A 27,714-nucleotide genomic window follows, 5' to 3' on the forward strand; every position below is an offset into this window, starting at 1 on the left:
TTTTTCTTTATTTTACCTTGGGAGTAACCTTCATTCTATTTTAATCTCTACTATAGCATCATTCAACCCTATCTCAACTCGACCTTTACACCATCACTCTCTTGCTAAACTTTACCCTTTTAGTCTACGGTTTATCCTATCCCTTTCCGGCTTTAGTTTTTCCTCCATTCTTTCTGTATACCCCCTGCTAAAACTCTCACTATACTTATAGACCTATGTTCCAACCCCTGATCCAAGTGTATAAATACCAATCTCTGCACTATATTAACTAGTTAAAAAAAAAAAAAAAAAAAAAAAAAAAAAGAAAGAAAAACTGTTCTCCCCTCTATCCTTTTCGCATTGTTTGTGTGAAGGTTGATTATTGTGAATTTTTAGGCTTGTTAGTGAAATTGTTATGATTATTACTGTGTTGTTATTGTTGCTTTGTATTTTTTTTTAAAAAAATACTCTGTTTTTGTTTGTATCTTTTACTTCTGTATATCATAGCCTTACTTAATAATAGGGGATATTGTAGTTTGTATTAATCTCCAAGTATTGTTACTGGCATTAGCTGGGTTCAGTGGTTGTTCTATGGCAGTTTTCTCCACATACATATAGTTTGTTTCCCATTTCTCTTTTAGTTTGCTTCTTCTCTCTCTTTCTCTTTCCTCTCCTTTCTTTTTTTCCTGTTTTCCAACTTTATTTTGTCATTACTTTTTTTCCTCTTTTTCTATCTCTTTATCCCTCTTTTTTTATTTTATTTACTTAATTTTTTTTTAATTTTAATTTTTACTTTTTAAAATTTTTCTTTATTTTATTTTTACCTTTCTTCCTTCTCTCCTATCCCCTAAGTTGCCTTTCTCTAGTGGTCACCTTTACTAAAGGTTATTAATATTGTAAGTACATTCCTGTTAAGTGCCTCTTGTGTTGTACCAGGTAGTGTTTGTATTTTCAAATTTTAAATCAACGCAGGAGAAGGAACACCACATAACCAGACATCCTGAGAAGAGAGGCCATGGGGAGACAAAAACATAGTCCGCACATGAAAGAAAAGCAGGCATCACCAGAAAAGGAAGTAAACGAGCCCGAGGTAAGCAGCCTACCAGAGCAAGAATTCAGAATAATGATCATAGGCTGGCTAAAAAGAATGGAAGAGAAATTTGACAATAACCAAGAAGAAATGAGGAAGAACCATGAAGAATTGAAGAAGAACCAAGAAGAAATAAAAAATGACATCGCTACCATGAAGAACTCAATAGAAAGCATCAAGAGTAGACTAGAGGAAGCAGAGGACCGCATCAGTGAGCTAGAAGATAAGATGGAAAAAAATACCCAAGTAGAGCAGCTTCTAGAAAAAAAGATTAAAAAGCAGGAGGAGAGCCTACGGGAGCTTTGGGACATTACAAAACAAAATAATATTCGAATAATAGGGGTTCCAGAAGGAAAGGAAACTGAGGTAGACATGGAAAAAGTATTTCAAGAAATAATGACAGAAAACTTTCCTGAAATAGAGAAGAAAAAACCCACACAAATCCAAGATGCTCGCAGAGTCCCAAGCAAAATGAATCCCAGAAGACAGACTCCAAGGCACATTATAATCAAATTGGCAAACAACAATGACAAAGTAAGAATCTTAAAAGCAGCCAGAGAGAGACAGAAAGTTACATACAAAGGAACCCCCATCAGACTAGCAACTGATTTCTCAACAGAAACTTACCAGGCCAGAAGGGAATGGGATGAAATATACAAAGTCATGCAAAGGAAGGGTCTGAATCCAAGAATACTGTACCCAGCAAGGCTATCAATCAAAATTGAAGGGGAAATCAGGAGCTTCACAGACAAAAAAAGACTGAAGGAATTTATCTCCACCAAACCAGTAATGCAAGAAATGCTAAAGGGTCTACTGTAAAAATAAAGAAATAGGAAGTGAAGAAGGAACACGGGTATAGAATAAAAATGGCGTCAAATGTGTACCTATCAATAATAACCTTAAATGTAAATGGATTAAATGCTCCAATCAAAAGACATAGGGTATCAGATTGGATAAGAAAACAAGACCCATACATCTGTTGTCTACAAGAAACCCACCTCAGAAAAAAAGATGCACACAGACTGAGGGTGAAGGGATGGAAAAAAGTTTTCCAGGCAAATGGAAATGAAAAAAAAGCTGGGGTAGCAATACTTATATCTGACAAATTAGATCTCAGAGTGAAGGACATAATAAGAGATAATGAAGGCCATTTCATAATACTAAAGGGAACAATCCAACAAGAAGAAATAACCCTGGTAAATATATATGCACCCAATACAGGAGCAACCAAATACATAAAAAAACTGCTGGAGGACATTAAGAGAGAGATTAATAGCAATACAATCATAGTAGGAGATTTTAATACCCCACTGTCACCCTTCGACAAATCATCTAAACAAAAAAACAGCAAAGAAATATCGATCCTAAGTGACTCACTAGACCAGATGGAATTAATTGACATCTTCAGAACACTCCACCCCAAAGCCACAGAATATACATTCTTCTCAAGTGCACATGGGACATTCTCAAAGATAGACCACATTTTGGGTCATAGGCAAAGTCTCTTCAAATTCAAGAAGATAGAAATCATATCAAGTATCTTCTCAGACCATAATGGCATAAAACTGGAAATTAACTACAATAAAAATAATCCAAAGAAATCAAACACATGGAGACTAAACAGCACGCTATTAAACAAGGACTGGGTTACCAGAGAAATCAAGGAAGAAATTAAAAACATCCTGGAAACAAATGACAATGAAAACACAACAATCCAAAATCTATGGGACACAGCAAAAGCAGTCTTGAGAGGGAAGTTCATATCCTTACAAGCCTATTGCAAAAAACTAGAAAAAGGGGTAACAGATGATCTAACTCTACAACTCAAAGAGTTAGAAAAGGAGCAACAAGAAAAGCCCAGTGTAAGCAGAAGGAAGGAAATAACAAAAATCAGAGCACAGATAAACGACATAGAGACCAAAAAACAATACATAAGATCAACAAAACCAAGAGCTGGTTCTTTGAAAGAATAAACAAGATAGATGAACCTCTAGCCAGGCTAACTAAGAAACAAAGAGAGAGGACCCAAATAAACAAAATCAGAAATGAAAGAGGTGAAATAACAACAGACCCCAACGAAATACAACGGATTGTTACAAAATACTACGAACAACTCTATTCCAACAAACTGAACAACCTGGAGGAAATGGACATATTCCTAGAAAAATACAAACTTCCAAAACTCGATCAGGAAGAATCTAAAAATCTCAATAGACCAGTGACTTGGGAAGAAATTGAAACAGTCATCAGAAAGCTTCCAGCAAACAAAAGCCCAGGGCCAGATGGCTTCACAGGAGAGTTTTACCAAACATTCAAGGAAGAACTAAAACCTATCCTCCTCAGACTTTTCCAAAAAATTCAAGAGGAAGGAACACTTCCAAACTCCTTCTATGAAGCCAGCATCACCCTAATACCAAAACCAGATAAAGACAACTCAATGAAAGAGAATTACAGGCCAATATCCCTCATGAACATAGATGCCAAAATCCTCAACAAAATCCTAGCAAATCGGCTCCAGCAGAGCATCACAAAGATCATACACCATGACCAAGTAGGATTTATTCCAGGAATGCAAGGATGGTACAATATCCGCAAATCAATAAACGTGATACATCACATAAACAAATTGAAAGATAAAAATCATATAGTCATATCAATTGATGCAGAAAAAGCATTCGATAAAATCCAACACCCTTTCCTGATAAAAACTCTTAACAAAGTGGGAGTACAAGGATCATACCTCAACATAATAAAAGCTATATATGATAAACCCACAGCCAACATTATACTCAATGGGCAAAAACTAAAACCATTCCCTCTAAGAACAGGAACAAGACAGGGATGCCCACTTTCGCCACTCCTGTTTGACATAGTACTGGAAGTACTAGCCATTGCAATTAGACAAGAGGACGAAATAAAAGGCATCCAAATTGGAAAAGAAGAAGTAAAGTTATCCTTATTTGCAGATGACATGATATTGTACATAAAGAACCCAAAAGACTCCATTAAGAAACTAATTGACTTAATAAATGAATTTGGCAATGTAGCAGGATACAAAATTAACGCCAAGAAATCCATGGCATTTCTATACACCAACAGTGAAACTACAGAAACAGAGACTAAAAAAGCAATTCCATTTACCATCGCACCAAAAAAATTAAGATACCTAGGAATAAATTTAACTAAGGAAGTAAAGGATCTATATGCAGAAAATTACACGACACTGAAAAAAGAGATAGAGGATGATGTAAGGAGATGGAAGAACATACCATGTTCATGGATTGGTAGAATCAACATCATCAAAATGTCCATACTTCCTAAAGCAATCTATAGGTTCAATGCACTCCCCATTAAAATACCAAGGGCATATTTCACTGACCTAGAAAGAACTCTCCAACAGTTCATTTGGAACAATAAAAGACCCCGAATAGCCACAGCAATCCTGAGAAAGAAGGGTAAAGTAGGAGGGATCTCAATACCGGACTTCAAACTGTATTACAAAGCCACTGTTCTCAAAACAGCCTGGTACTGGCACAAGAACAGACATATAGATCAATGGAATAGAATCGAGAACCCAGATATAAACCCAAATCAATATGCTCAATTAATATTTGACAAAGGAGGAAAGAATATACAATGGAGTCAAGACAGTTTCTTCAATAAATGGTGTTGGGAAAATTGGGTAGACACATGCAAAAGAATGAAACTAGATCACCAACTTACACCATACACAAAAATAAACTCAAATTGGATACAGGACTTAAACATCAGACGGGAAACCATAAAAATACTAGAAGCATCTTCAGGCAGCAAAATCTCAGACGTATGCCAAAAGAACTTCTTCACTGATACTGCCCCTAGGGCAATGGAAGCTAAAGAGAAAATAAACAAATGGGACTACATCAAAATAAAAAGCTTTTTTACAGCAAAAGAAACCATCAACAAAACAACAAGAAAGCCCATGGTGTGGGAGAACATATTTGCAAATAACACCACTGATAAAGGTTTAATCTCTAACATCTACAGACAGCTGATACAACTAAATAAAAGGAAGATGAATGATCCAATTAAGAAATGGGCAAGGGACCTAAATAGAATATTTTCAAAAGAAGACAGAAGGAAGGCCAAAAGGCACATGAAAACATGCTCAAAGTCACTAATTATACGAGAGATGCAAATCAAAACAACAATGCGGTACCATCTCACACCTGTCAGAATGGCCAACATCAACAAATCGACAAACGACAAGTGTTGGCGAGGTTGCGGAGAAAAAGGAACCCTCGTGCACTGCTGGTGGGAATGCAGACTGGTGCAACCACTGTGGAGAACAGTGTGGAGTTTCCTCAAAAAACTGAAAATGGAACTCCCATTTGACCCAGTAATCCCACTCCTAGGAATATATCCCAAGAAACTAGAAACACCAATCAGAAAGGATATATGCACCCCTATGTTCATAGCAGCACAATCTACAATAGCCAGAATTTGGAAACAGCCTAGGTGCCCGTCAGCAGATGATTGGATCAAAAAACTATGGTACATCTACACAATGGAATACTATGCTGCCATAAAGAAGAAGGAATTCTCATCATTTGCAGCAACCTGGATGGAATTGGAGAACATCATGCTGAGTGAAATAAGCCAATCAATTAAAGAGAAACACCACATGACCTCACTCATTTGTGGATAATAAAGAGCATTATAAACTTATGAACCAAAAGATAGATATAGAGACAGTAAAGCAACAAGCAGATTGTCAAATTACAGCGGGGAGGGGAGGAGGATCTGGGGGAGATAATAGATCAACCGAAGGACTTGTATACATGCATATAAGTACAACCAATGGACATAAAACTATGGGGAGGGAGGGGCTATGGGGGAGGGAGGGAGGGGGGCAAAAAAAAAAAATCATTAAAATATGTAAAATAAATAAATAAATAAATAAATTAAAAAAAAAATAAAAAAAAATAAAAAAATAAAAAATTATCGAAGAGTTTACTTGATTAGAGTAATTTGTAAATTATAAATAATTTCATGATCTACTTAATCATGAAAACAGCATGAGCTAGTAATATGTTACGCACATCAAATTTGAGTCTACGTTTTTTGAGATTTATATATATGATGCTAAATAATATAGAAAAATCATGAAGAAAAGCAGAACATAAAGTTACAGCAATAAAGAAGATAGTAAAAAAGTAAATTTCATGTCTTGTAAGCAAAAAACACTATGATTTTTACAATTAAAATCGATGCCACTGGGAAAATAAGTTCTGGCTCCAAGTATAATAATGTAAAGCCCAACAACTACAATATCAAGAAATGCAAAAGTTATATCCTATCTAATAAAGAGGTAATATGCAAATTGACCATTACTCCAACACATAAGATGGCCACTCCATGTGGACACAAGATGGCCACCACAAGATGGCCAGCAAGGGGAGGGCAGTATGGGCTATCAGGCCAGCAGGGGAGGGCAGTTGGGAGAGACCAGGCCTGAAAGGGAGGGCAGTTTGGGGGAACCAGGCCAGCAGGGGAGGGGAGTGGGGGTTACCAGGCTGGCCTGATCACACCTAACTTCCCTCCCAGGTCAGCAGGGAAGGGTAGTTAGGGGCAATTGGGTTGGCAGGGGAGGACAGTTAGAGGCAACCAGGCTGGCAAGGGAGGGAAGTTAGGTGTGATCGGGCCAGCAAGGGAGGGTAGTTGGGAGCAACCAGGCCTACAGGGGAGGGCAGTTGGGGGCATCCAGGCTGGCAAGAGAGGACAGTTAGGGACAACCAGGCCTGCAGGGGAGCAGTTAGGCATTGATTAGGCTGGCAGGGGAGTGATTAGGGGATGATCAGGCTGGCAGACACAAACAGTTAGGGGCAATCAGGCAGGCAGGCAGGCAGGCGGGCAGGCAGGCAAGCAGTTGGGAGTGGGGCGGGGAGGGGAAGAGGAGCTGCAGGAGGTTGGCTGTGGGAACGCACTGACCACCAGAGGGCAGTGATCCCACTGGGATTGGGCCTAAACGGGCAGTCAGACATCCCTCAAGGAGTCACAGATTGGTGAGAGTGCAGGCTGGGATGAGGGACACCCTCCCTCCCCTCACCCCGTGCATGAATTTCGTGTAGCTGGCCTCTAGTAGTAAACATAAGGACACTGGAAAAAAGAGAATGACAATGGCTTAGGGGAAAATAATTTTCTGAGCGTTTTTCTTTTTTTATATTGAATGTATTTGACATGTAACACTGTGGTAATTTAAGGTATGCAACCTGTTACTTGGACACACACACTGTAATATGATAGCCTTTGTACGAATACTTATCACATTGGATAACTGTTGTACAATATTGTTCTTTATATTCACTATTAGAGGCCTGATACACAAAATTCGTGCAAGAGTAGGCCTTCCTTCCCTGGCTTCCCTCTGCACCAGGACCCGGGCTTCCCTCATAGCCCCGGCTTTGACCAGAAGGTCGTCCAAAAGAACATCCAGTCTAATTAGCATATTACGCTTTTATCAGTTTAGGTACTGTGCACTAGATCTCTGGCTTATTTACTCCTTATTTCAATTTTGTACCTTAGACACCATCAGTATTATTGCCCCACCCCATTTCCTGGTAACAACCATTACACTCTCCTTTTTTTATTTTTTATTTTTTTTTACGAGTTTGCCTTTTTCAGACACTTCACATATAAGTGATATAATACAGGATTTATCTAGGGAAAAATAATTTAATAGTTCTTTCCCTTGCTGCTATATTTTTTTTTACCTCTCATGCCAAAAAAGGGACTATAAATGCTTTAGTACTGAAGCTTAAGAGGGAGTTTAAGACTTCTGAATAGTGCAATGGATATGTCATGCATTATTATCTAATGACAATTACAAGTATCTAAAAGCTCGGTGTGTTGAATAAAAATGTAATAATTTGGGGTCAGTTCAATGCTTAGTTATATATCTATGTAACAATATTTTTTTAAAACAGAAAAAATTGATTCAGAGTTAAAAACAAACTATTACTTAAAATAAAGACAATTGATCTAATTATAAAATTAAATTAGAAGCCTCCAAAAATTCTAATAAAAACACTTTTCATACAAATAAACTTGTAATATACAATTCACTTTACCTTCATGCTCTTCAAATTCTGTTTGAATTTTAGTGAATAAGGCTTCTAGTTGCCTTTGTTGAGCCTCTGCATATTTTGCTGCTTCCTTTTCCTCTTCTCTTTCATTGCGAAATATGTATAATCCAGACGACGTCTTCTCCATCCACTGTAATAATACATCAAACAGAAATACATGGTAAGGAGGAATCATTCAAATTAACTGTCTCAAAAGAGTAATATAGAGTAAGTTTCAAGAATATGTCATACCTGCATAGGATATGCTCTTTGAATAACTACATCAACACAGCCAACATTTCCTCCATCACTGAAAAGTGATGACAAGGGGAGAGGAAAAGGTCTAGGGTCTGGAGAGAATCCAAGCTTGGCATACCAGCAAGCAGGCCGGGTACTGTTTGCAGAAATCTGGACAAATTAAGGAATACATGGATTTATAAGTTAAGTAGATAATATTCCATTCTATTTCAGATTTCACAATATTTTCATTCTTTTAGAATTGCTTTAAAAATATTATCCTATATAATAAAAGCCTAATATGCTGTGTCCAACTGTTCATTCGACGTTTGGCCAGTTGCTATGAGGTGCACTGACCACCAGGGGACAGATGCTCTGACCAGTAGTTTAGCTTGCTCCTCGGGGTCCAGACGATCAGGATTTGGCGAGACAGGCTGGACATACCCTGGAGCCCTCCCATAGTCCCTCCCTGGCCTTGATCAGCCCTGATCAGGACTGGGTGAGACAGGCTGGACATACCCTGGAGCCCTCCCATAGTCCCTCCCTGGCCCTGATCAGCTCTGATCAGGACTGGGTGAGACAGGCTGGACATACCTTGGAGCTCTCCCATAGTCCCTCCCTGGCTGGCCAACCACCTGTGGTCCCTTCCTAGCCAGTCAGCCCCAACTGGCCCCGACTGAGACTGGAAAAGATGGGCCGGACATGTCTGGAGCCCTCCTTCGATCCCTCCACAGCCAAGTGACTTCTATCAGGACTGGGAGAGATGAGCTGGACACACCTTGGAGATTCCTGTGTAACCCCCACCCCCACCCCCCAGCTGGCTGGCCCTGATTGGCCCCAATGGGGACTTGGCGAGATGGGCTGGACATGCCCTGGAGCCAATCTCCCGTGGTCCCTCTATGGCCTCTAAAATATTTCTTCTAATTAAATTTCTTTCAATGTGCATGAATCCGTGCACTGGGCCTCTAGTACTTTTATTTTATTTTTTAAAAAATATATTTCATTGATATTTTACAGAGAAGAAGGGAGAGAGAGATAGAGAGCTACAAAAGTCAATGAGAGAGAAACATCGACCAGCTGCCTCTTGCACACCCCGCACTGGGGATGTGCCCGCAACCAAGGTACATGCCCTTGACCGGAATTGAACCCGGGACCTTTCAGTCTGCAGGCCGACGCTCTATCCACTGAGCCAAACCAGTCTCAGCCAAAATATAATATCTTAAAAAGGAAAGGATTAAGAGGTACAAATTGGTAGTTATGAAATAGTTATGGTGATATAAAATACAGTATAGGGAATACAGTCAATAATAACATAATAACTATGTATGGTGCCAGGTGGGTACTGGAAATATTAGAGGAAACACTTGGTGAAGTTTATGATTGTCTGAGAGAGAGATTTAGTCATGGAAAGAGGGAAACCTATTACACAATGTCCAAAGAGTGCATAGCAGAGGTAAGGCTTTCTTTTTTTCTTTTTAGGTTGAGGAAGACTTGTGGGAGTTTGATAGCTCAGGAGGATGGGCACTGCCAACAGATGAGTGGGCTGGTGATGAAAATGCTCTAAAACTGATTGTGGTAATGGATAGAGTTGAATCACAGAATTGTCACTTTCAGTAGGTAAATTGCATAGTGTGTGAATTATACTTCAATAAAACTGTGTTTTTCCCCCCAAAATTGTTCATACTGCCATGGAGTCTTAATGTTATATAAATCTGACTTCTGGCATATCTTGTTTCATTGCACTATGTTTTATTACACTTCACAGATACTGTGTATTTTACAACTGAGGGTTGGTGGCAATCCTGCATCGAGCAAGTGTGTCAGGGCCAAGAGGGTACCAGTTCCATTTCTGGTCAGGGTACATGCCTGGGTTGTGGGCTCGATCCCCAAGAGGGGGCATGCAGGAGGAAGCGGATTGATGTTTCTCATTGATGTCTCAATCTTTCTCTCCCTCTCTCTTCCTCTCTCCCTAAAATCAATAAAAATATATTTTATTAAAAGAAGAACGACTTCAAGAAAATTTCTCAGAAATCAATGAAGGACAAATGTTTATAGACTGATTGCCACTGTGTACCCAGGACAATAATTACAAAATAAGGCCGATACTAAAGTATATTATTATGAAATTTCAGAATACTGGAGACAAATAATGTTGAAAATGTCTTAGAAACAGATCCCATAGTGAAGGACTGAGAATAAGAATAGCACTGAACATAGCAGAAGCTATACTAGAAGCAAGAAGGTAATAGAGAAAATGTCTTCAAAATTAAAAGAAATTATTTCAACTGCAAATTCTATATTTGGCCAACCTTACAATATAATCAAAAGAGCTGCATGCTCCTTTCTCAAAAAGGCTCTGGAGGCTGTGTGTCCTTAAAACTAAAGAATAAACATAGGAATTTAGAATAAAATTCAGAAAACAGGGCTACTGACATAGAAAAGAGGTGAAAATACTGTTTAGGATGATACCTGTGCAGCATAGATAAAAAATAACCATTTAAGGATAAAGAAAGAATATGGAGAAGTTCAAGAATCATAAAGAAAAATAAATGGAACCAATAAAGGTATTTTATCACATTGAGATGAGTTTTACATAGCTCCTGTGTGGGAATGAATTGGTAGTAAAAACACAGAAAATTAAGAAAAACAAAAACAAAAACAAAAAGCAAGATAGTCAGTAACTCCAGAGAAAGCAGTGAGTTGTAAAGAAAGTAAGTGTAACCTGGCCTGCATGGCTCAGTGACTGAGCATTGACCTATGAAATAGGGGTGTCGAACTCAATCAGAGAAGGGGCCAAAATCTAAAATCCAGCCTAAATCGCGGGCCGAATGGTTTACTGAACAGTCATAAACTGTCATTGTGATGGAAACGCAGCGGAGTGCAGTGATGACAGCGCGGTGCGGGCCACATTGCAAGGCCTGGCGGGACGGATTTGGCCCGCGGGCCTTGTGTTTGACACATGTGACTGGAGGTCAAGGTTTGATTCTCAGTCAGAGCACATGCCCAGGTTGTGAGTTCGAGTCCCTGTGAGGGCATGCAGGAGAAAGTCAATCAATGATCCTCTCTCATTTTCTCTCTCTCTCCCTTCCTCTCTGAAATCAATAAAAATATATTTAAAAAAAGAAATGAAATGTACTCATAGTATATTTCTGAGTTGCAAAAAATATTTTTCATAGTCATTATAATGTAAACATTGAATAAAAATGTCACCCCTCTTTCACAGTAAGAAGTTAATAAAGGTCTAAACTGAAGGAGAGAAGAAAATACAGCATATAAGCAAAGAAACAGCCAAAGGGATTTACAGTGGTTGCCTCTGTGGGGCATGAATAGAGGATCAGGCAGGGTTGCATCAATGTTTTTTGGGGTCATGAGCCTTATAAAATCGCGTGCCACTTAATGATGGAGATACGTTATGAGAAGTGTATCTGAGGAATCTGCCATTTTATACTGAGATTATCAGTATATTTTCAAGAAACAGAATAGCCTTAACAGGTATAAGTATATTTAACATTCCAAATGTAAAAACTTTTTTAGAATTTAACTGAAAGTGTATTAATTTAACTTACCTTTAGCATAAGAGATTCTGGGGCTTCAAGAGGCGGACAGGCATCAGGAGAGCCCACCAGTTCTGCTCCGTGAGTGATGATCTTCTGACCGACAGCCAGTCTACCTTTCTGCACTAGAGCTGAGAGGGGAGGGTCCAGCTGGGCCTTCGCAGCATACCATCCATCAGTCAGTTCCACAATAGCTGTTTTGCTGGTATCCACACCACCAGTTTTGCTGTTAGAAGTTTCAGTTAGACTTGTGCTTGGTGAAAGTATTTCAGAAACACAGAGAACAAGTGTTTTTGCAGCTGTATCATCCCTTTCTGTTATCTTTTTTATAGCGGATCTTTGACTTCTATCAATTTCCATATCATATCTAAAAATAAAATTGTTATTTTAGGAATTGTGAGTACAATTTCAATGTAAAAACAGTCAATGAATAATATATATATTTGCCTAGCAACCAAATGACCAGTTGACCGGTTGCTATGATATGCACTGACCACCAGGGCACACGCTCAATGAAGGAGCTGGCCCCTGGTGGTCAGCGCGCTCCCACAGTGGGAGGGCTGTTCAGTGACGGGCAGCAGATGCTGGGCTCACGGTTGCTGAGCACAGCTGTGGCAGCGTGGGCCTCTCCCGCCTCCCCGGTAGCACTCAGTGGGGCTGGAATGAGCAGGAGCCACCTGCTGCTTCGTGCACTATTACATTCCCCAAGGGGTCCTGGATTGCGAGAGGGCTCAGGCCAGCCCGAAAGACCCCACCGGTCCATGCACCGGGCCTCAAGTTGAAAAACTTCAGTAACTTTATTGAAGAAATACTGAGACAAGAGAATTTAAAATTCGGTAGCTAGCAATATATTACGTGTTATGCCATTAAAATATGAATTAAATATTAAAGCCTCCCAAATGCAAAGATGCTTTATTAATTAGCAATCCCCATAAAGTGGATCAAACTGGTAAGTTATGGAGGGGGTGGAGGAAGAGGGAAGCAAGAAGTGTATGAATGTGTAATTTCTCTTAAGCAGGGCCTGGGGGATGACAAGAGAACTAATTACTCCATACAACTGACCAGCAGTATGGGATAGCGACTGTCACTGCCAGGAAGGTGGCTTGTGTTCCTCTACCACACGAGTAGGGAATGTCCAGCACGCAGGCCATGTAAGGCCCTTGAAATCATTTGGTCTGGCCCTGCCAAGGCATTAGGGGTGAATTAATTCAATGAAGACTAATTTTTAAGTTCATAATTTTGTATGGCCTGCAAGTGATATTACATCAAAATGGCTCTTGGCAGAAAAGTGGTTCCCCATCCCTGCACTATGACATGAATCACAGACTGCACAGAAGTCTGAATTGTACCCAAGATATGATTACATAATATAATGCTTTAAACTTGCCTGTATTTTAGTTGAAGAAGCACCATTTCTGGGCTTAGGCATCTATTAGCAAATTCCTTAGGAAAGGCAAATTCCATAGCTGCCAGTTTCCATATAATCCATCTATAGTGATTATAGACCCAACCTCTAGAAATAAGCTTTGGATCCACACCTGGGGTGTCACACAGAGCCCTGAACAAAGGAAGGTAGAATAAAATAGCAAAACAAAACAAAACAAAACAACAACAAAAAACTCCACGTAAGGTAATATTAAATTTGGTAACAATGACTATTCTTGGCAAAAATCTATATTTTACAAGATCATTTAACAAATTTTTATGAGTTAATATATAATCAATAGCAATATAATTTTAGAAAACGATTTGTTATCTATCAAAATATACTTATAAAAAGTCACTAAACATTCTAGTCAATACAATTATTTCAACTGGAAAATGAAATCCTTAACTTAAAATACTTATATTTGAGATTATTTTTCTTATTAAAGAGACTGTTTTTAGAAATCACTTAAGAACTTCCTTCTCTAGTCCTGGTGCTCCTCTATCTGCTCAAATCTCAAACTCTTCTTCTTCACCCAGTCTCACTAAGGAACAGAAATAATCAAGAGAAAACTTCTATAAGCTTCCACTCTTACATATACCAACCCACCAACATCTGTATCCTTCACTTTGCCTTCTCCTGCCTTTTGTACACAAGCTTCCAACCTTCCTTGACTAGTCAAGGATACTGATCTAAAAAATGCCTTCTCTCGCTCCTGCATCATCAATTTTATTCCAGTGCATAAGAAACAGTTGTTCTACCTTAAAACAAACAAATAAACACAATGAAACTAACACCACCTACTTCCTTCTCTAGCTACTGCTCTTCTCTACTTCTCCTTTTGGCAATGACTGAAAGAATGACTACAGTTTCTTTCTCTAATTCCTCTTCTTCCACTACCCTATTACTGCATCCTGATCAGGCTTTTGTCCCACCAAATTACTGATTTTATTAAGATCAGTGATGACCTCCATGTTGCTAAACCCAGCCAACAATCTCAGTTCCATCTTACTTTACCTATCAACAGCACTGACATAGCTGGTCATTCTCTATTTCCTGAAGCACCATCAACACTTGGCTTGCAACACACCATACTCTAGCATTTATTCCTAACTTGAGATTGCTCTTTCTCAGTCTCTTTTTCATGGCTTTAAATTCCATCTATATCCCAACAATTCTAAAATTGATTTCTTTGGCCTATACTTTACCTATGAACTCCAAATGCCTATTCAACATCTCCACCTACATGTCTACTGATATCCCGAACTTCAAATGTCCCAAATTGAAACTCTCAGTTTCCATTCCATCCTTGGTCTTCTCAATTTTCTGCACCTGGTAATTATCCTTCCAACTGCTGCCAAAATTTTTGGAGCCACCCTCACGCTCTTCATCCATCCTTGACTATATTTTGAAGATGGCATCTTCAAAATATACCCAGAATCCAACTGTTTTTCACCAACTCAACTGTACCTCCTTGGTCCAATCAACTATTTTTCACCTGGATTACTGTAATAGCTTCGTAAGTGGTCTCTCTGCTTTTACCCTTGCCCCTCCCTACAGCCTGATTCCAACAAGTAGCCAGAGTCTTCTTTCAAAAATAAGCCAGATCATGTCACCTGCTGCTTTAAACATTTCAATATGAAACACTAGAGGCCTGGTGCACAAAATTCATGCATGTATAGGGTCCCTAGACCTGGCCAGCAATCAGAGCCGATCTGTGGGGCGACTGGTGGGCGATCGGGGATAAGGGGGAGGGGTCCCCCCTACACTGGCACCTGCCTTGGTCAGCCTGGGGCCTGCTGGCGGGAGGCAGCTGCTGTGTTGAGCACCTGCCCCCTGGTGGTCAGTGCACGTCAAAGTGACCAGTTGTTCCACAGGTCATTCTGCCGCTTGGTCAATGTACATATTAGACTTTTATTATATAAAATTATAAGTGAAAATGATTATTCAGAGTAAAAGCCAACATTCTTACAAAGGTCTTTAAGGTCCTACCTCTCCACCTGCTCCTGCTACAAAGTCTACTCCAGCTATCTAAACTTCCTCCTGTTCCTCAAATAACCATGCTCCCCTATTAGAGCCAGGATGTAGTCCCCACTTCCTTGACCTCCTTTAGGTCATTGATTAAATGTCACAGATGCAGTGAAGCCTCCCTGACACTTTATTTTAAAAAATGCACCTTTCTCCATCCCTCCCTAAGCCACCTTTCCAGCTTTACTATCACAGTATTTATCACCATCTAATAAACTATACAATTTACTTAATTAAAAAAAATTATTTCCCCACTCCAGACCAAGCCACTGAAATGTAAGACTTTTAGGGCAAAGATTTTCTTTTTTTTTTATTAGTAATAGTCAAAATAGTATCTGGCACATAGTAGGTTCTCAATATTGAATGATCCAAAAAAACTACTTGAGTCTCAGCACTCAAACATTCTGAACATATTTACCTGATTACAGGGTCATCCTTTCTTAAAAATCCTTACCCGAGGATGTTTTTATTGATGAGGGAGAGGGAGAGGGAGAGGGAGGGGGAGAGGGAGGGGGAGAGGGAGGGGAGAGGAGGGGAGAGGGAAGGAAGGGGGAGGGGGAGGGGGGAGAGGGAGGGGGAGGGGAGAGGGAGGGGGAGGGGAGAGGAGAGGCGAGGAGAGGGAAGGGGAGAGGAGAGGAGAGGGGAGGGGAGGGGGAGGGGAGGGAGGGGGAGAGGGAGAGGGAGGGGGAGAGAGGGAAAGGAGGGGGAGGGGAGGGGGGGAGAGGGAGGGGGAGGGGGAGGGGGAGAGGGAGAGGGAGAGGGAGAGGGAGGGGGGACGAGGGAAAGGGAAAGGGAGGGGGAGAGGAGCAGGAGGGGAAGAGGGAGAGGGAGGGAGGGGGAGGGGGAGGGGGGAAGGAGGGAAGAGGGGGGGGAGAGGAAGAGAGGGATGGGGAGAGGAAACGGGGAAAGGGGAGGAGCGGAGGGAGAGGGAGAAGGGAGAGGAGAGGGAGAGGGAGGGAGAGGGGGAGAGGGAGAGAGGGGAGAGGGGGGGGAGAGGGAGAGGGAGAGAAAGATAGATGTGAGAGAGAAACATCAATTGGTTGATTGGTTGCCTCTCGTACATGTCCTGCCAGGGGACTGAGCCCCCAACACAGGTATGTGCCCTGAGCAGGAATCAACCTTTTGGTGTGTGGAAAGATGCTTCAACCAAATGAGGAACCCCCTAGGGTGAGAGGGTCATTACTTTTAACCTCTTCTAGAGTCTACTTTATACAACAAAAGAATACAACAACTTACATACTTTTCCAATTAGAATTGATAGATTATTTGTTATAGGAGACAAGTAAAGATGTAATTAACATTTATGTTTTAAAATAACATAACAGAACTCCACACTAGGATGCCAGAGGAACGGCAGTGTAAGCACACCTTGTCCTCCACCCCTGAAATTTAAATAAGTTAACCAACTATAATTCAACAAAGATATCCCTGCTCAACACAGATGCACGCCTGAGAGACCCAGGTATGAAACATCTAAAGGTGTGCAACCAGGAATAAATAGGGAGACAAGAAGGAGGTACAGTGCAGATGGCCCACAGACCCAGCCCTGCAGACAGGAGCAGGCTCTTCCTTCGGCTGGGAGGAACAGAAAGTTGCAGGGCGAGAGCCAAGGGAGTGAACAGTGTCTGAATCAGACAGGACTGACAGAGCATGGGCCTCCCCACTGTCAAGCTGGCAGTGGTGTTTCAGACAAAGAAATAGAACCACAGAGCCCTGCTGCCACTTGGAACTCCCAAAACTCACCTCCCATTGCCCTTGAAGTCAGGTATAGAAGTATATTATCTATAAACAAGATTATCTATAAACAGTGTTGCAGTAGAGCCACCGTTTCCCTCGGTGACTGATGCCCAGGTGGAGTGCTGTGGTTGGGACTCCATGGGACCTCAGGGGTCACCATCATGGCAGCCTTGGAGGTTAAATCTGGGAGATCACAGAGGTAAAAAAGAAATCTTATGAATCTGTGTCAACTACTAGAATATAGTATAAAGCTACATGCCTAGAAAAAGGAGAATAGCAGATAGCATGAATCACCACCGTAACAAGGATGATCAGAAAGAAAATGAAAAATCCCCAGAAAATAAGCTGGAACATATGGAAAAATGTGATGTAAATGACAGAGATTTCAAGATTGCAGTTCTGAAAGTACTCAACAGGCAATTCAATGCACTCAGAAAACAAGTCAACAAACAAAATGAATACATTACCAAAGAGATTGAAACATTAAAAAACAAACAAACAAAAAAACCAAAAAAATACCAATCAGCAATCCTGTAAATGAAGCATACAATTAAGGAAATTAAGAGTAAACTACTAAGGATAGAAATAGAGCTAACCGGATGGAAGAAAGAATTAATGATATAGAAAATAGGAATCAAGAAATGACACAGAGGGAAAGAGAAGAGACATGAGCATAAGTAAACATGAAAGAGCACTATGATAATTATCTGACTCCACCTGAAAAAGCAATGAATCCAAAGAGGTCCTCTTCAAGGCAGCTGGTAATAAAACTGTTGAAAATCAATGACAAAGAAAACATTCTTAAAGGAACCAGGGAAAAGAAGGAAGTGACCTACAAAGGAAAATCTATTAGAATTTCATCTGACTTCTCAGCAGAAACTCTATGGCCAAAGGAGAGTGGAACCAAATATTCAAACATCTGAAAGAAAGAAATTACCAGCCATGAGTAATATACTCAGAAAAATTATCCTTTAAATATGAAGGAGAAATAAAGACGTTCCCAGACATACAGAAGCTAAGGGATTTTATCACCAGAAAAGCATCCATTGCAAGAAATACACAAGGGAGTTCTTCTACAATACATGAAACAAAGAAATAAGGTCACAACACTAAGAGGAAGAGCACCAAAAAACTTACAGCATAAACAGGTATAATCTGTGACAACAAAAACATAAAAAGGAGAAATCTGAACTAGCAAAGGAAAATGAAGATCAGATGCACTCAAAAGAAAAAAACCCACAAAACTATGGTATCTATGCAACTGCATTTTTATAAACCTATTGGTAACCACACATAAAAATCCCCAAACCAGGACACATAGCTTAAAAAGTGAGAAAACAAAGAAAAGAAGTATGGAATACCACCAAAGAAAAATGACAGAAACACAAAAGAACCAAATGGAAGCATAAAACTCCCAGAAAACAAAAGATTAAATGTCTATAGAAAATCCTGAAACATAAATAATTATCCTAAATGTAAAAGGTCTGAATTCACCAATAAAGAGGCCCTGAGTGCAGAGTGGATAAAAAACAAAACCCAACCATATGCTGCCTACCAGACACACATCAAAGCTGCCAAGATAAAGGTAGATTCAAAGTAAAACGTGGAAAATGATTCTCTAAGCAAATAACACCATTAGAAAAGCAGGTATAGTCATACTTTATCTGACAAAATAGAATTCAAGATAACAAAGATAATAAGAGACAAAGATGGACACTTTATAATGAAAAAGGGAATACTACCTCAAGAAAACATAACACTTCTTAATATATCTGCACCCAACCAAGGAGTCCTGAAGTATATAAAACAACTACTCATAGAAGTAAAGGAAGAAACAGAACAAAATGCAATCATAGCTGGGGACCTTAATATTCCATTGACAGCTCTATACACATCAACCAAACAAAAAAATCAATAAAGAAATATCAACCTTATACATTCTAGTGCACATTAAACATTCACAAGGATAGACCATATGTTGGGTCACAAAACTAGCATCAACAAATTAAAGAAGACTGAAATTATACCAACCATATTCTCTGACCACAATTCCTTAACCGGAGAGTTCCCTTTTTAATGACGCAACCTGTAATGGGCACGTACTCTTTCACTAGGACGTGTCAGTACGTCACGCCCGGAGGACGTAATTTCATATTATTTTTTATTTATTTATACTTAATGAAAATAAATGAAATATATATTTTCGTTTATTTATATATATAAAGCACAAAGGAAAATAAAAAATTACAAAAAAAATACAAAAGAATACCGACAAAAAAAAATGGACACGTCGAATTATAAATTTTACAAACAATGATAAAGATTACAAAAAATAGCCAAAACCGGATAGAGCGTCGGCCTTCGGACCTAAAGGTCCCGGGTTCGATTCCGGTCAAGGGCATGTACCTTGGTTGCTGGCACATCCCCAGTGGGGGTGTGTGCAAGAAGCAGCTGATCGATGTTTCTCATCTCATCGATATTTCTAATTCTCTATCCTTCCTCTCTGTAAAAAGTCAATAAATATTAAAAAAAAAAAGATTACAAAAAATACAATATATACCGTCCCTCTCAGGGCGCAACATATATTTCAAGGACATATTCATACGTCCTACCTGTTCCCGATATTGTTTACGTTTGACGTTTTTATGGGTCCCGCTCGGTTAACAGGTTAAAATTAGAATTTAACTGCAAAAGGTAAGAAACCCACAAACACATGGAGATTAAACAACATACTATTAAAAAAAAATGAGTGGAGCCGAAACCGTTTTGGCTCAGTGGATAGAGCGTCGGCCTGTGGACTCAAGGGTCCTGGGTTCGATTCTGGTCAGGGGCATGTACCTTGGTTGCGGGCATATCCCCAGTAGGGTGTGTACAAGAGGCAGCTGATCGATGACTCTCTCATTGATATTTCTAACTCTCTCTCTCTCCCTTCCTCTCTGTAAAAAATTAATAAAAAAATGTATATTTTTTTAAAAAAAAGAGTGGATCAAAGAAAAAGTAAAAGATGAAATAAAAATATATAGAGAGACAGAGGCAGAGAGAATCCAAGATGGCTGCTCGGGTAGGCAACTAACCGCAGCCGCACACAACATTCAACAAAATACAACTAAAATATAAAATGGACATTACCCAGAACTACAGGAAAGTCGACTGACTGGAAATTCTACAACAAGAAGCAAGGAGAAAACCAGAAGGAAGTGCGGAGGAGCTGTAAAAGCCCAAGGTACGGAGACACACGGCGCGAGCGGAGAGGACAGAGCCGGAGAGGAGGGAGGCCGAGTGCCTGGCTGGTGGTCCCAAGCGGGAAGGAGAGAAAAGCTCCGACTGTGCTGGGCCCAGCTCCAACTGCTCTGAACCCCAATTCTAGGCCAGACCCCGGAAACCCAGGCTCATCCATAGAGAGCGGGGCTGTAAGGCGGGACTCCAGGGAAGCGGCAAAAGGAGGTCCCGGAGGCGCGCACACTGCACGCAGAGAAGGGCCGGCCGGCTGTGCCACGGGATTACCCTGACGGGAAGGAGACAGGGGCTCCAGACTGCTCTGAGCGTCACCTCCAATCCCACTACCAACTGAACTGAACCCCAATACCAGACTCATTGGGGGAGAGCATAGACAGTTGGCAGCAGGCGAAAATCGAGGGCACCTTTCTCTCAGAGGCGCTCGCAACAAGTACTTAAGGACCCTGAGTCTCAGGAGTCGCATAGGGTGGGGCTGACGGAAGCCAAGGCTGTAGGCTCCACCCTGAAACCCCGCCCCATCAGGAAAGCTGCCTGCGAAAATGCCTAAACCAAAAGAAATGGAGGACAAAAAGCGACTGGATATAGAGTTCAAAACCACACTTATAAGGTTGTTCAAGAATCTCCTAGAAAAGGCCGATAAAATAAACAAGACCTATGAGGATATGAAAAGGGATCAACTAGAAATAATAAGGGATCAACAAGAAATAAAGAATACATTGTCTGAAATAAAAAATATTATACAAAGTCCTAAAAACAGACTGGAAGATCGCAAGAATCAAGTCAAAGATTTGGAACATAAAGAGCCAGAAGACACTCTTCCACAGACGCGAGAAGGCCAGAGAATCCAGAAAGTTGAAGATAATGTAAGAAACCTCTGGGACAACTTCAAGCGAACCAACATCAGAATTATGGGGGTCCCAGAAGATGAGAGAGAGCAAGATATCAAAAACATGCTGAAAGAAATAGTGACAGAAAACTTTCCCCACCTGGTGAAAGAATTAGACTTACAAGTCCAGGAAGTGCACAGAACTCCAAACAAAAGGAATCCAAAGAGGACCACACCAAGACAAATCATAATTAAGATTCCAAGAGCAAAAGACAAAGAGAGAATATTAAAAGAAGCAAGAGCAAAGAAGGTAGTTACTTATAAAGGAGCACCTATACGATTGTCAGCTGATTTCTCAACAGAAACCATGCAGGCCAGACGGGAATGGCAAGAAATATTCAAGGTGATGAATAGCAAGAACCTACAGCCAAAGATAATCTATCCAGCAAAGCTATCACTCAGATTCGAAGGTCAGATAAAGAGCTTCACTAATAAAAAAAAGCTAAAGGAGTTCATCACCACCAAACCAGAATTATATGAATTGCTGAAGGGGGTTCTTTAGGAAGAGGAAGAAAATAAAGATAAAAATTATGAACAACAAATACGTAACTATCAACAAGTGAATCTAAAAACCAAGGAAACTAAAAAAAAAAAAAAATCTGAGGAACAATATTAACTGTTGAATATAATAGAATCAGAGGTATGGAAGGGGAGTGAACTGTTTATTCTTGGGGAAAAGGGGAGAGGGGGATGTGGGAAGAGACTGAACATAAACTGTGCACCTATGGATGAGGACAATGGGGGGTGGGGAAAGGGCAGAGGGTGGGATGAGAAGAGGGGGGAAAGGAACTTGTAATAATATGAACAATAAAAATTTATTTAAAAAAAAAGAAAAAAGAAAGAGAGAGGCAAGTACTGATCAATAGCTGCCACAGAGGCTATGGATCAGACCTTGCTTCTCTCTTCAGGCCTGTCTCTGGGCCTGATTTGCACGCAGCCCCCTCAACAGTCAGTGCTGGGTCACTCATCTGCAGTCACAACAGTAAGTGCTTAGTTGCCATGGCAACCTAGCACTGAGTGCAGGACTGACTTCCTGTTGGTTGAGCCTCTGGTGTGATGGACCTACTGTTTTTATATATTAGGACTAGTGCCATTCATGCACTGGGGGAGGGGGTGTCCCTCAGCCTGCACCCTCTCTAATCTGGGACATCTCTCTCACAATCCGGGACTGATGACTCCCAACCACTTGCCTGCCTGCCAGCCTGATCACCCCCTAATTATTCCTAACTGCTCCCCTGCAGACCTGATTGCCCCCAACTCCCCTCCCCTACCAACCTGGTCACCCCAACTGTCCTTCCCTGAAGGCCTGGTCCCCCTCCCCCAACTGCCTTCCCCTGCAGGCCTGGTCCTCCCCAACTGTCCTCCTTCCTCTGCAGGCCCAGTCTCCTCCAACTGCCTTCCCATGCGAACCATCTTGTGGTGGCCATCTTTGACCAGATGGGAGCAGCCATCTTGTGCAAGGACGTGAGGGTCAATTTGAATATTACCTCTATATTATATAGGATGTTTTAACACAGGGAATGCTGTAATTCTGTGGTAACTACAGCCAAAAATTCTCAGGTTTTCGACACCTATACAAATGTTTTCTCTTAGTGCGATATTTAATGTATTCTATCTTCATTCGGAAGGGTTTCTCATGCCTGCACATCTGAAACAATTCAGGGCTATCTTTACTTGAAGTCTCTCCTGGGTAGCACGCTGACTTTTGGTGATGTATCACACCCAATGGTTTCTGTGATGTGGTTTGCTGGCCACAGCAAGATGAATGAAGATCACAGTCACGTTAAATTGAGGACTATGGTCAGACTTAAACCATTATCCTTGAGGTGTTTGGCAGTTGATTTATCAATGTCTCATTTTTAAGAAAGAAATCTGCTCAAGGTTGTTGTATACTCTGTGGATGCATGTCAAATGGAGTATAATGTTATGTTCTCTCATAACTTCATAAGTAAGAATGGATTGCTTTGAGGATGAAATAAAATGACAAGCTGTATTTGGCATCTGTATATTAAAGAGGTCATGAAGAGATTCATGGTTGTTGGCAGCTGGTCAGATTTCTTTGATGTCCACTATTTTCCCCCCAACTGAAATTCTGCATTTGTCACTCCCTGAATGAGTTGCCCACACATTTATGTACATAAATTATGGTGCCTTTATTACATCACTTTCATCCTATTTGGATAAAAGCATGGTTGGATTTTTTTCCTGTGTGCAATTTCCATTTTGGTGGCATTTCTGTTTCCTAATAAATTCCAGACAAAGTATAAAAAAAAAAAAAATAGAGAGAGAGACAAATGAGAATGACAATGCAACATACCAAAACTTCTGGGATGTAGTGAAAGAACTAATAAGAGTGAAGTTTACATCATTCCAGGCTTATCTTAAGAAACAAGAGAAATTCCAAGTAAACAACCTAACATTACATCTTAAATAACTAGAAAAAGAAGAACAAAAGCAACCCAATGTCAGCCGAAAAAAAGTAAATAATAAAAATTAGAGCAAAAGTGAATGAAATAGATAACAAAAAGATTATACAAAAAAATAATAAAACAAAGAGCTGGTTCTTGGAAAAGGTTAATAAAATGGACAAAACCCTGGCTAGGTTCACTAAGGAGAAAAGATAAAAGACCCATATAAATAAAATCAGAAATGAGAGAAGTCACCACAGACATCGCAGATATACAAAGGATCATACGAGAATATTATGAAAGACTGTCACCAAATTCAATAACCTAGAATAGATAAATTCCAATTCCTAGACAAAATCATGAAGAATTGGAAAATCTAAATAAACTTATCAGTAGTGAGGAAATTGAAATCTTCCAACAAATAAAAGTTCATACCAGATGACTTCCCCAGTGAATTCTACCAACATTCAAAGATTTAAAACCTATCCTCAAACTCTCCCCAAAAATTGAAGAGCCAATACTTCCTATCACATTCTATGAGGTCAACATAAACCTGATACCAATACCTGACAAAGAATTCACACAAAAAGAAAACTATAAACCATTATCTCTGATGAATACAGATGTGAATATCCTAAACGAAATACTAGCAAATTAAATACAACAGTACATTAAAAAAAAAAAAATACATCATGACCAAGTGGGGTTCTTTCCAGGGACACACGGAGTGGTTCAACAAATCAATCAATGTAATACAACACATTAACAAAAGGATAAAAATCGTATGATCTTATCAAGAATAGGAGTGGTGAGAGTAGACCTCCTTGTCTTGTTGCTGAGAAAGAACTTTCCGTTTTTCATCCTTGAATATGGTATTAGCTGAGTATCATATATGACCTTTCTTATGTTGAGGTACTTTCCTTCTATTCCTATTTTATTGAGTGTTTTAATCATAAATGGATGTTACAGCTTATCAAACTCTTCTGTGTCTCTTTCCATTGGCTTAAGCCTTAAGGTTATAAATCTCTGATAGCAAAAAGTTTAAATTATGTTTATATAAACATTAGAATCATAAGAAGTTATATAGTTTCTAAATTGTTGTGTTAGGGCAGTAATGTTTACTAATTTTTGGCACTACTGATATTTAAGTACTTATGTTTAATTTTTAGCAATTCTATTTCATATTTATTGAAATACATAGTGAAAGAGAATATGACACAAATGTACATGTGTGGTCGTCTATGATAAGGCCATTTCAAATTTAACTTTTCTTATCAGTCTTTATTTTGTAAATGTATAAGAAAATGTCCCAATTTAAGAAAATCAATTCATTAAATACTAAGACAAACCATAATTCACTTTTTAAAAGATTTCAGAAAATGTCAATTGAACCATTATGCGTTTAAAATGATTTGATGTAACTCTCGCTGATTTGGCTCAGTGGATAGAGCATCAGCCTGCAGACCAAAGGGTCCTGGGTTCAATTCTGGTCAAGGGCACGTACCTCGATTGCACACTCCTCCCCAGCCTCGGCACTGGTCAGGGTATGTGCAGGAGGCAACCAATCGATGTGTTTCTCTCACACTGATATTTCTCTCTGTCTTTCCCTCACTCTTCTACTCTCTCTAAAAATCAATGGAAAAATATCCTCAGGTGAAGATTAAAAAATAGTAATAAAAAAATGATTTGATGTAAAAATTTTATTCCTAGCCAACTTTTTAAGGTTCAAGAGAAATAAGGAAAGAGAAGAAAGAAGAGCTTGTGAGGAAGAATGATTACAGAATATATAAAAGTTAACACATCTTTTTGCACAGAATACCTATAAAATTCTTCTTTTCCAGCCTTCCCATCATTGGAGGGTACAAGCCATCCACCATCAGCCAGCTGTGCTCCCTTTCCAGCCCAGGAGCCTTCCTTACCAAAATAATCCTGAGTGTGAAACTGAAAAGACTCTGCATTTTTGCTGTTAATAGTTAGGCAATGTTTAGAGATGCCATACATATACAGCTGCACAAAAGAAATAGAAAAATTTGATAACGAATGAAAAACAAATCAAACAAAAAAGCATGTTTCACAGAACAGAAACAATTATAATAAACTGAAACTGAATTTACTCAAAATTTTCATTTAAATATTAAAATATTCACTATAAAAATGTTATCTTATTTACCAGAAGCTAAAATGCTGATATTCTTGAAATGACCCCTCCCCAAACCCCCATTTCGAGAGTCTGTTGCACCTTTTTCATTCCCCTGTGTAAATGCCTCCTGCTTTATTTGCCATTAGAAGTCATTGTGGGGGTAAAAAAAGTTACAATGTTTTACAAAATCTCTTAAGTAAAAAATTTAGAAGGGAGAGAATAGTAAAAAATGTATTTCAGGGAGTCTGATCTCAGGAGGTCAGATTTCTACATAGGCCTGACTACCTCAAGGTGCTCACTTTCACCCCAGAGGCCTGATCCCAGAGTATCTTTTCCTTCATTCAGACTTCACTCTGGAGTCAGACTCTTACTTTGGAATTGTGGCTCTTCTACTTGCTTAGTTAAGTGACTTGGGGGCAGTTACTTAACCTTCTCTGTGCTTCAGTTCTTTCATCCATAAAATGAACAAAATAATGGTGCCTTTCTTTTAGGTGCTTATGAAGATTAAATAAGATATAACCAGCAGGCACAGTGCTTAGAAGAGTGCCTAGCACATAGAAAATGCTCAATAAATGTCACCTATTAATATTACCAATATCATTTTCACTTTTAGAGTGCCTAAAATGCTAACTATATAGTAATCCTATCTAGCAAAGAGGAAATATGCTAATTGGCCCTCACGCCATCACAAATACGGTGGCACCCACAGCAAATGAGTGGATATGCTAACTGACTGCCATGCCCTCAAAGATGGTGGTGCCCACAATCACAAGATGGTGGCGTCTAATCCCCTCAGCCCCCCAGGGCGCCTGCCTCCGGAGTCCCTCAGTTCCCTGAGCCCCCGCCCCCCCAGCTGCCCAGGGCTGGCCTGAGGTGCAGGCAAGTCTCAGATGGTGGCTGCCCAGCTGCCCAGGGCTGCCCGAGGCTCAGGTAACCAGGGCTGGCTAAGGCTTGCACTGCAGCAGTGGCAGAAGCAGAAGCAGAGGTGTGATGGGAGCGTCGCCTTCCCGATTGCCGGGTTGCCTCCTGCCCGTAAGGGCTCCCGGACTGTGAGAAGGGGCAGGCTGGGCTGAGTGACACCCCGCTCCAGTGCATGAATTTTCATGCAAATGGGCCTCTAGTCTATAATAATAAAAGCATAATATGCTAATTAGACCAGATATCCTTCTGGATGAAGCTGGGGCTTAGTGCCTGTGGTTGGCCAGAGGGAAGCCAGTGCCAGCAGCCCGGGAAAGGAAGGCCTGCTCTTGCATGAATTTCGTGCATTGGGACTGTAGTAGCTTTCTAAGAATCCCCTTTTAAAACTGTGAATAACTCTTAGTGAGTTCAGGACTATGAGTTATTCACAATTTAAATTCAATGGGACTACTTTCCTCTAAATACCTAGCCAAGAGCACTTATAGTAATAAAATACATTTTGAAAGGGGAAGAGAAATACTACTAGTAATTCTGAAGTATAGATGACTCTGTAGGATTAAGGCAGTAGAGGAAGAGAAGGCTGCCCCTGAGGGTGGATTAGGAACATGATGATTTCATTCATCCATTCATTGTTGCCTCAATTGGTTCTATAAAAGCTATTAGCATTGTCAACAAAAGCATACCTGTTTATGGGAACATGCAGAGGGAACTTTGCCTTCTACTGCCACTTTCAGAGAGATTCTAGGCACAGTGGATGTTTTTGCAAGATATAGACTTCCTGGCTGTGGAAAAATTTGTTGGCTATATTTCTTTTTAATACGCATATCCTGTATATCTCTGGCATTCTGAAGATTTGTATTGAAATCTATTAAGAAATAAGAAGCAAAAAATAATACTTGAGTAAATTTAAAAAGCACATCCCTTGCTTTATAAAATTATACATTATCAATTAGCTCTAATTTTAAATCTTC

General features: G+C 39.9%; 1 protein-coding gene across 2 annotated transcripts in view; it reads right to left on the bottom strand.

Annotated features, from left to right (window-relative positions):
- Positions 1-27,714, bottom strand: part of BRCA2 (BRCA2 DNA repair associated) — a 79,987-nt gene that overhangs the window by 22,805 nt on the left and 29,468 nt on the right. For both annotated transcript variants that reach the window (XM_045588513.1, XM_036456118.2), the window contains 6 exons: positions 27,427-27,608; positions 25,505-25,692; positions 13,351-13,521; positions 11,976-12,330; positions 8,425-8,580; positions 8,179-8,323 (listed from right to left, as the gene is read on the bottom strand). In XM_045588513.1, the coding sequence (XP_045444469.1) occupies positions 8,179-8,323; positions 8,425-8,580; positions 11,976-12,330; positions 13,351-13,521; positions 25,505-25,692; positions 27,427-27,608 (1,197 nt within the window). The remainder of the gene's footprint in view (positions 1-8,178; positions 8,324-8,424; positions 8,581-11,975; positions 12,331-13,350; positions 13,522-25,504; positions 25,693-27,426; positions 27,609-27,714) is intronic.

Source organism: Pipistrellus kuhlii, unplaced genomic scaffold (genome assembly GCF_014108245.1).
Source record: "Pipistrellus kuhlii isolate mPipKuh1 unplaced genomic scaffold, mPipKuh1.p scaffold_m20_p_3, whole genome shotgun sequence".
NCBI classification, from domain to species: Eukaryota; Metazoa; Chordata; class Mammalia; order Chiroptera; family Vespertilionidae; genus Pipistrellus; species Pipistrellus kuhlii.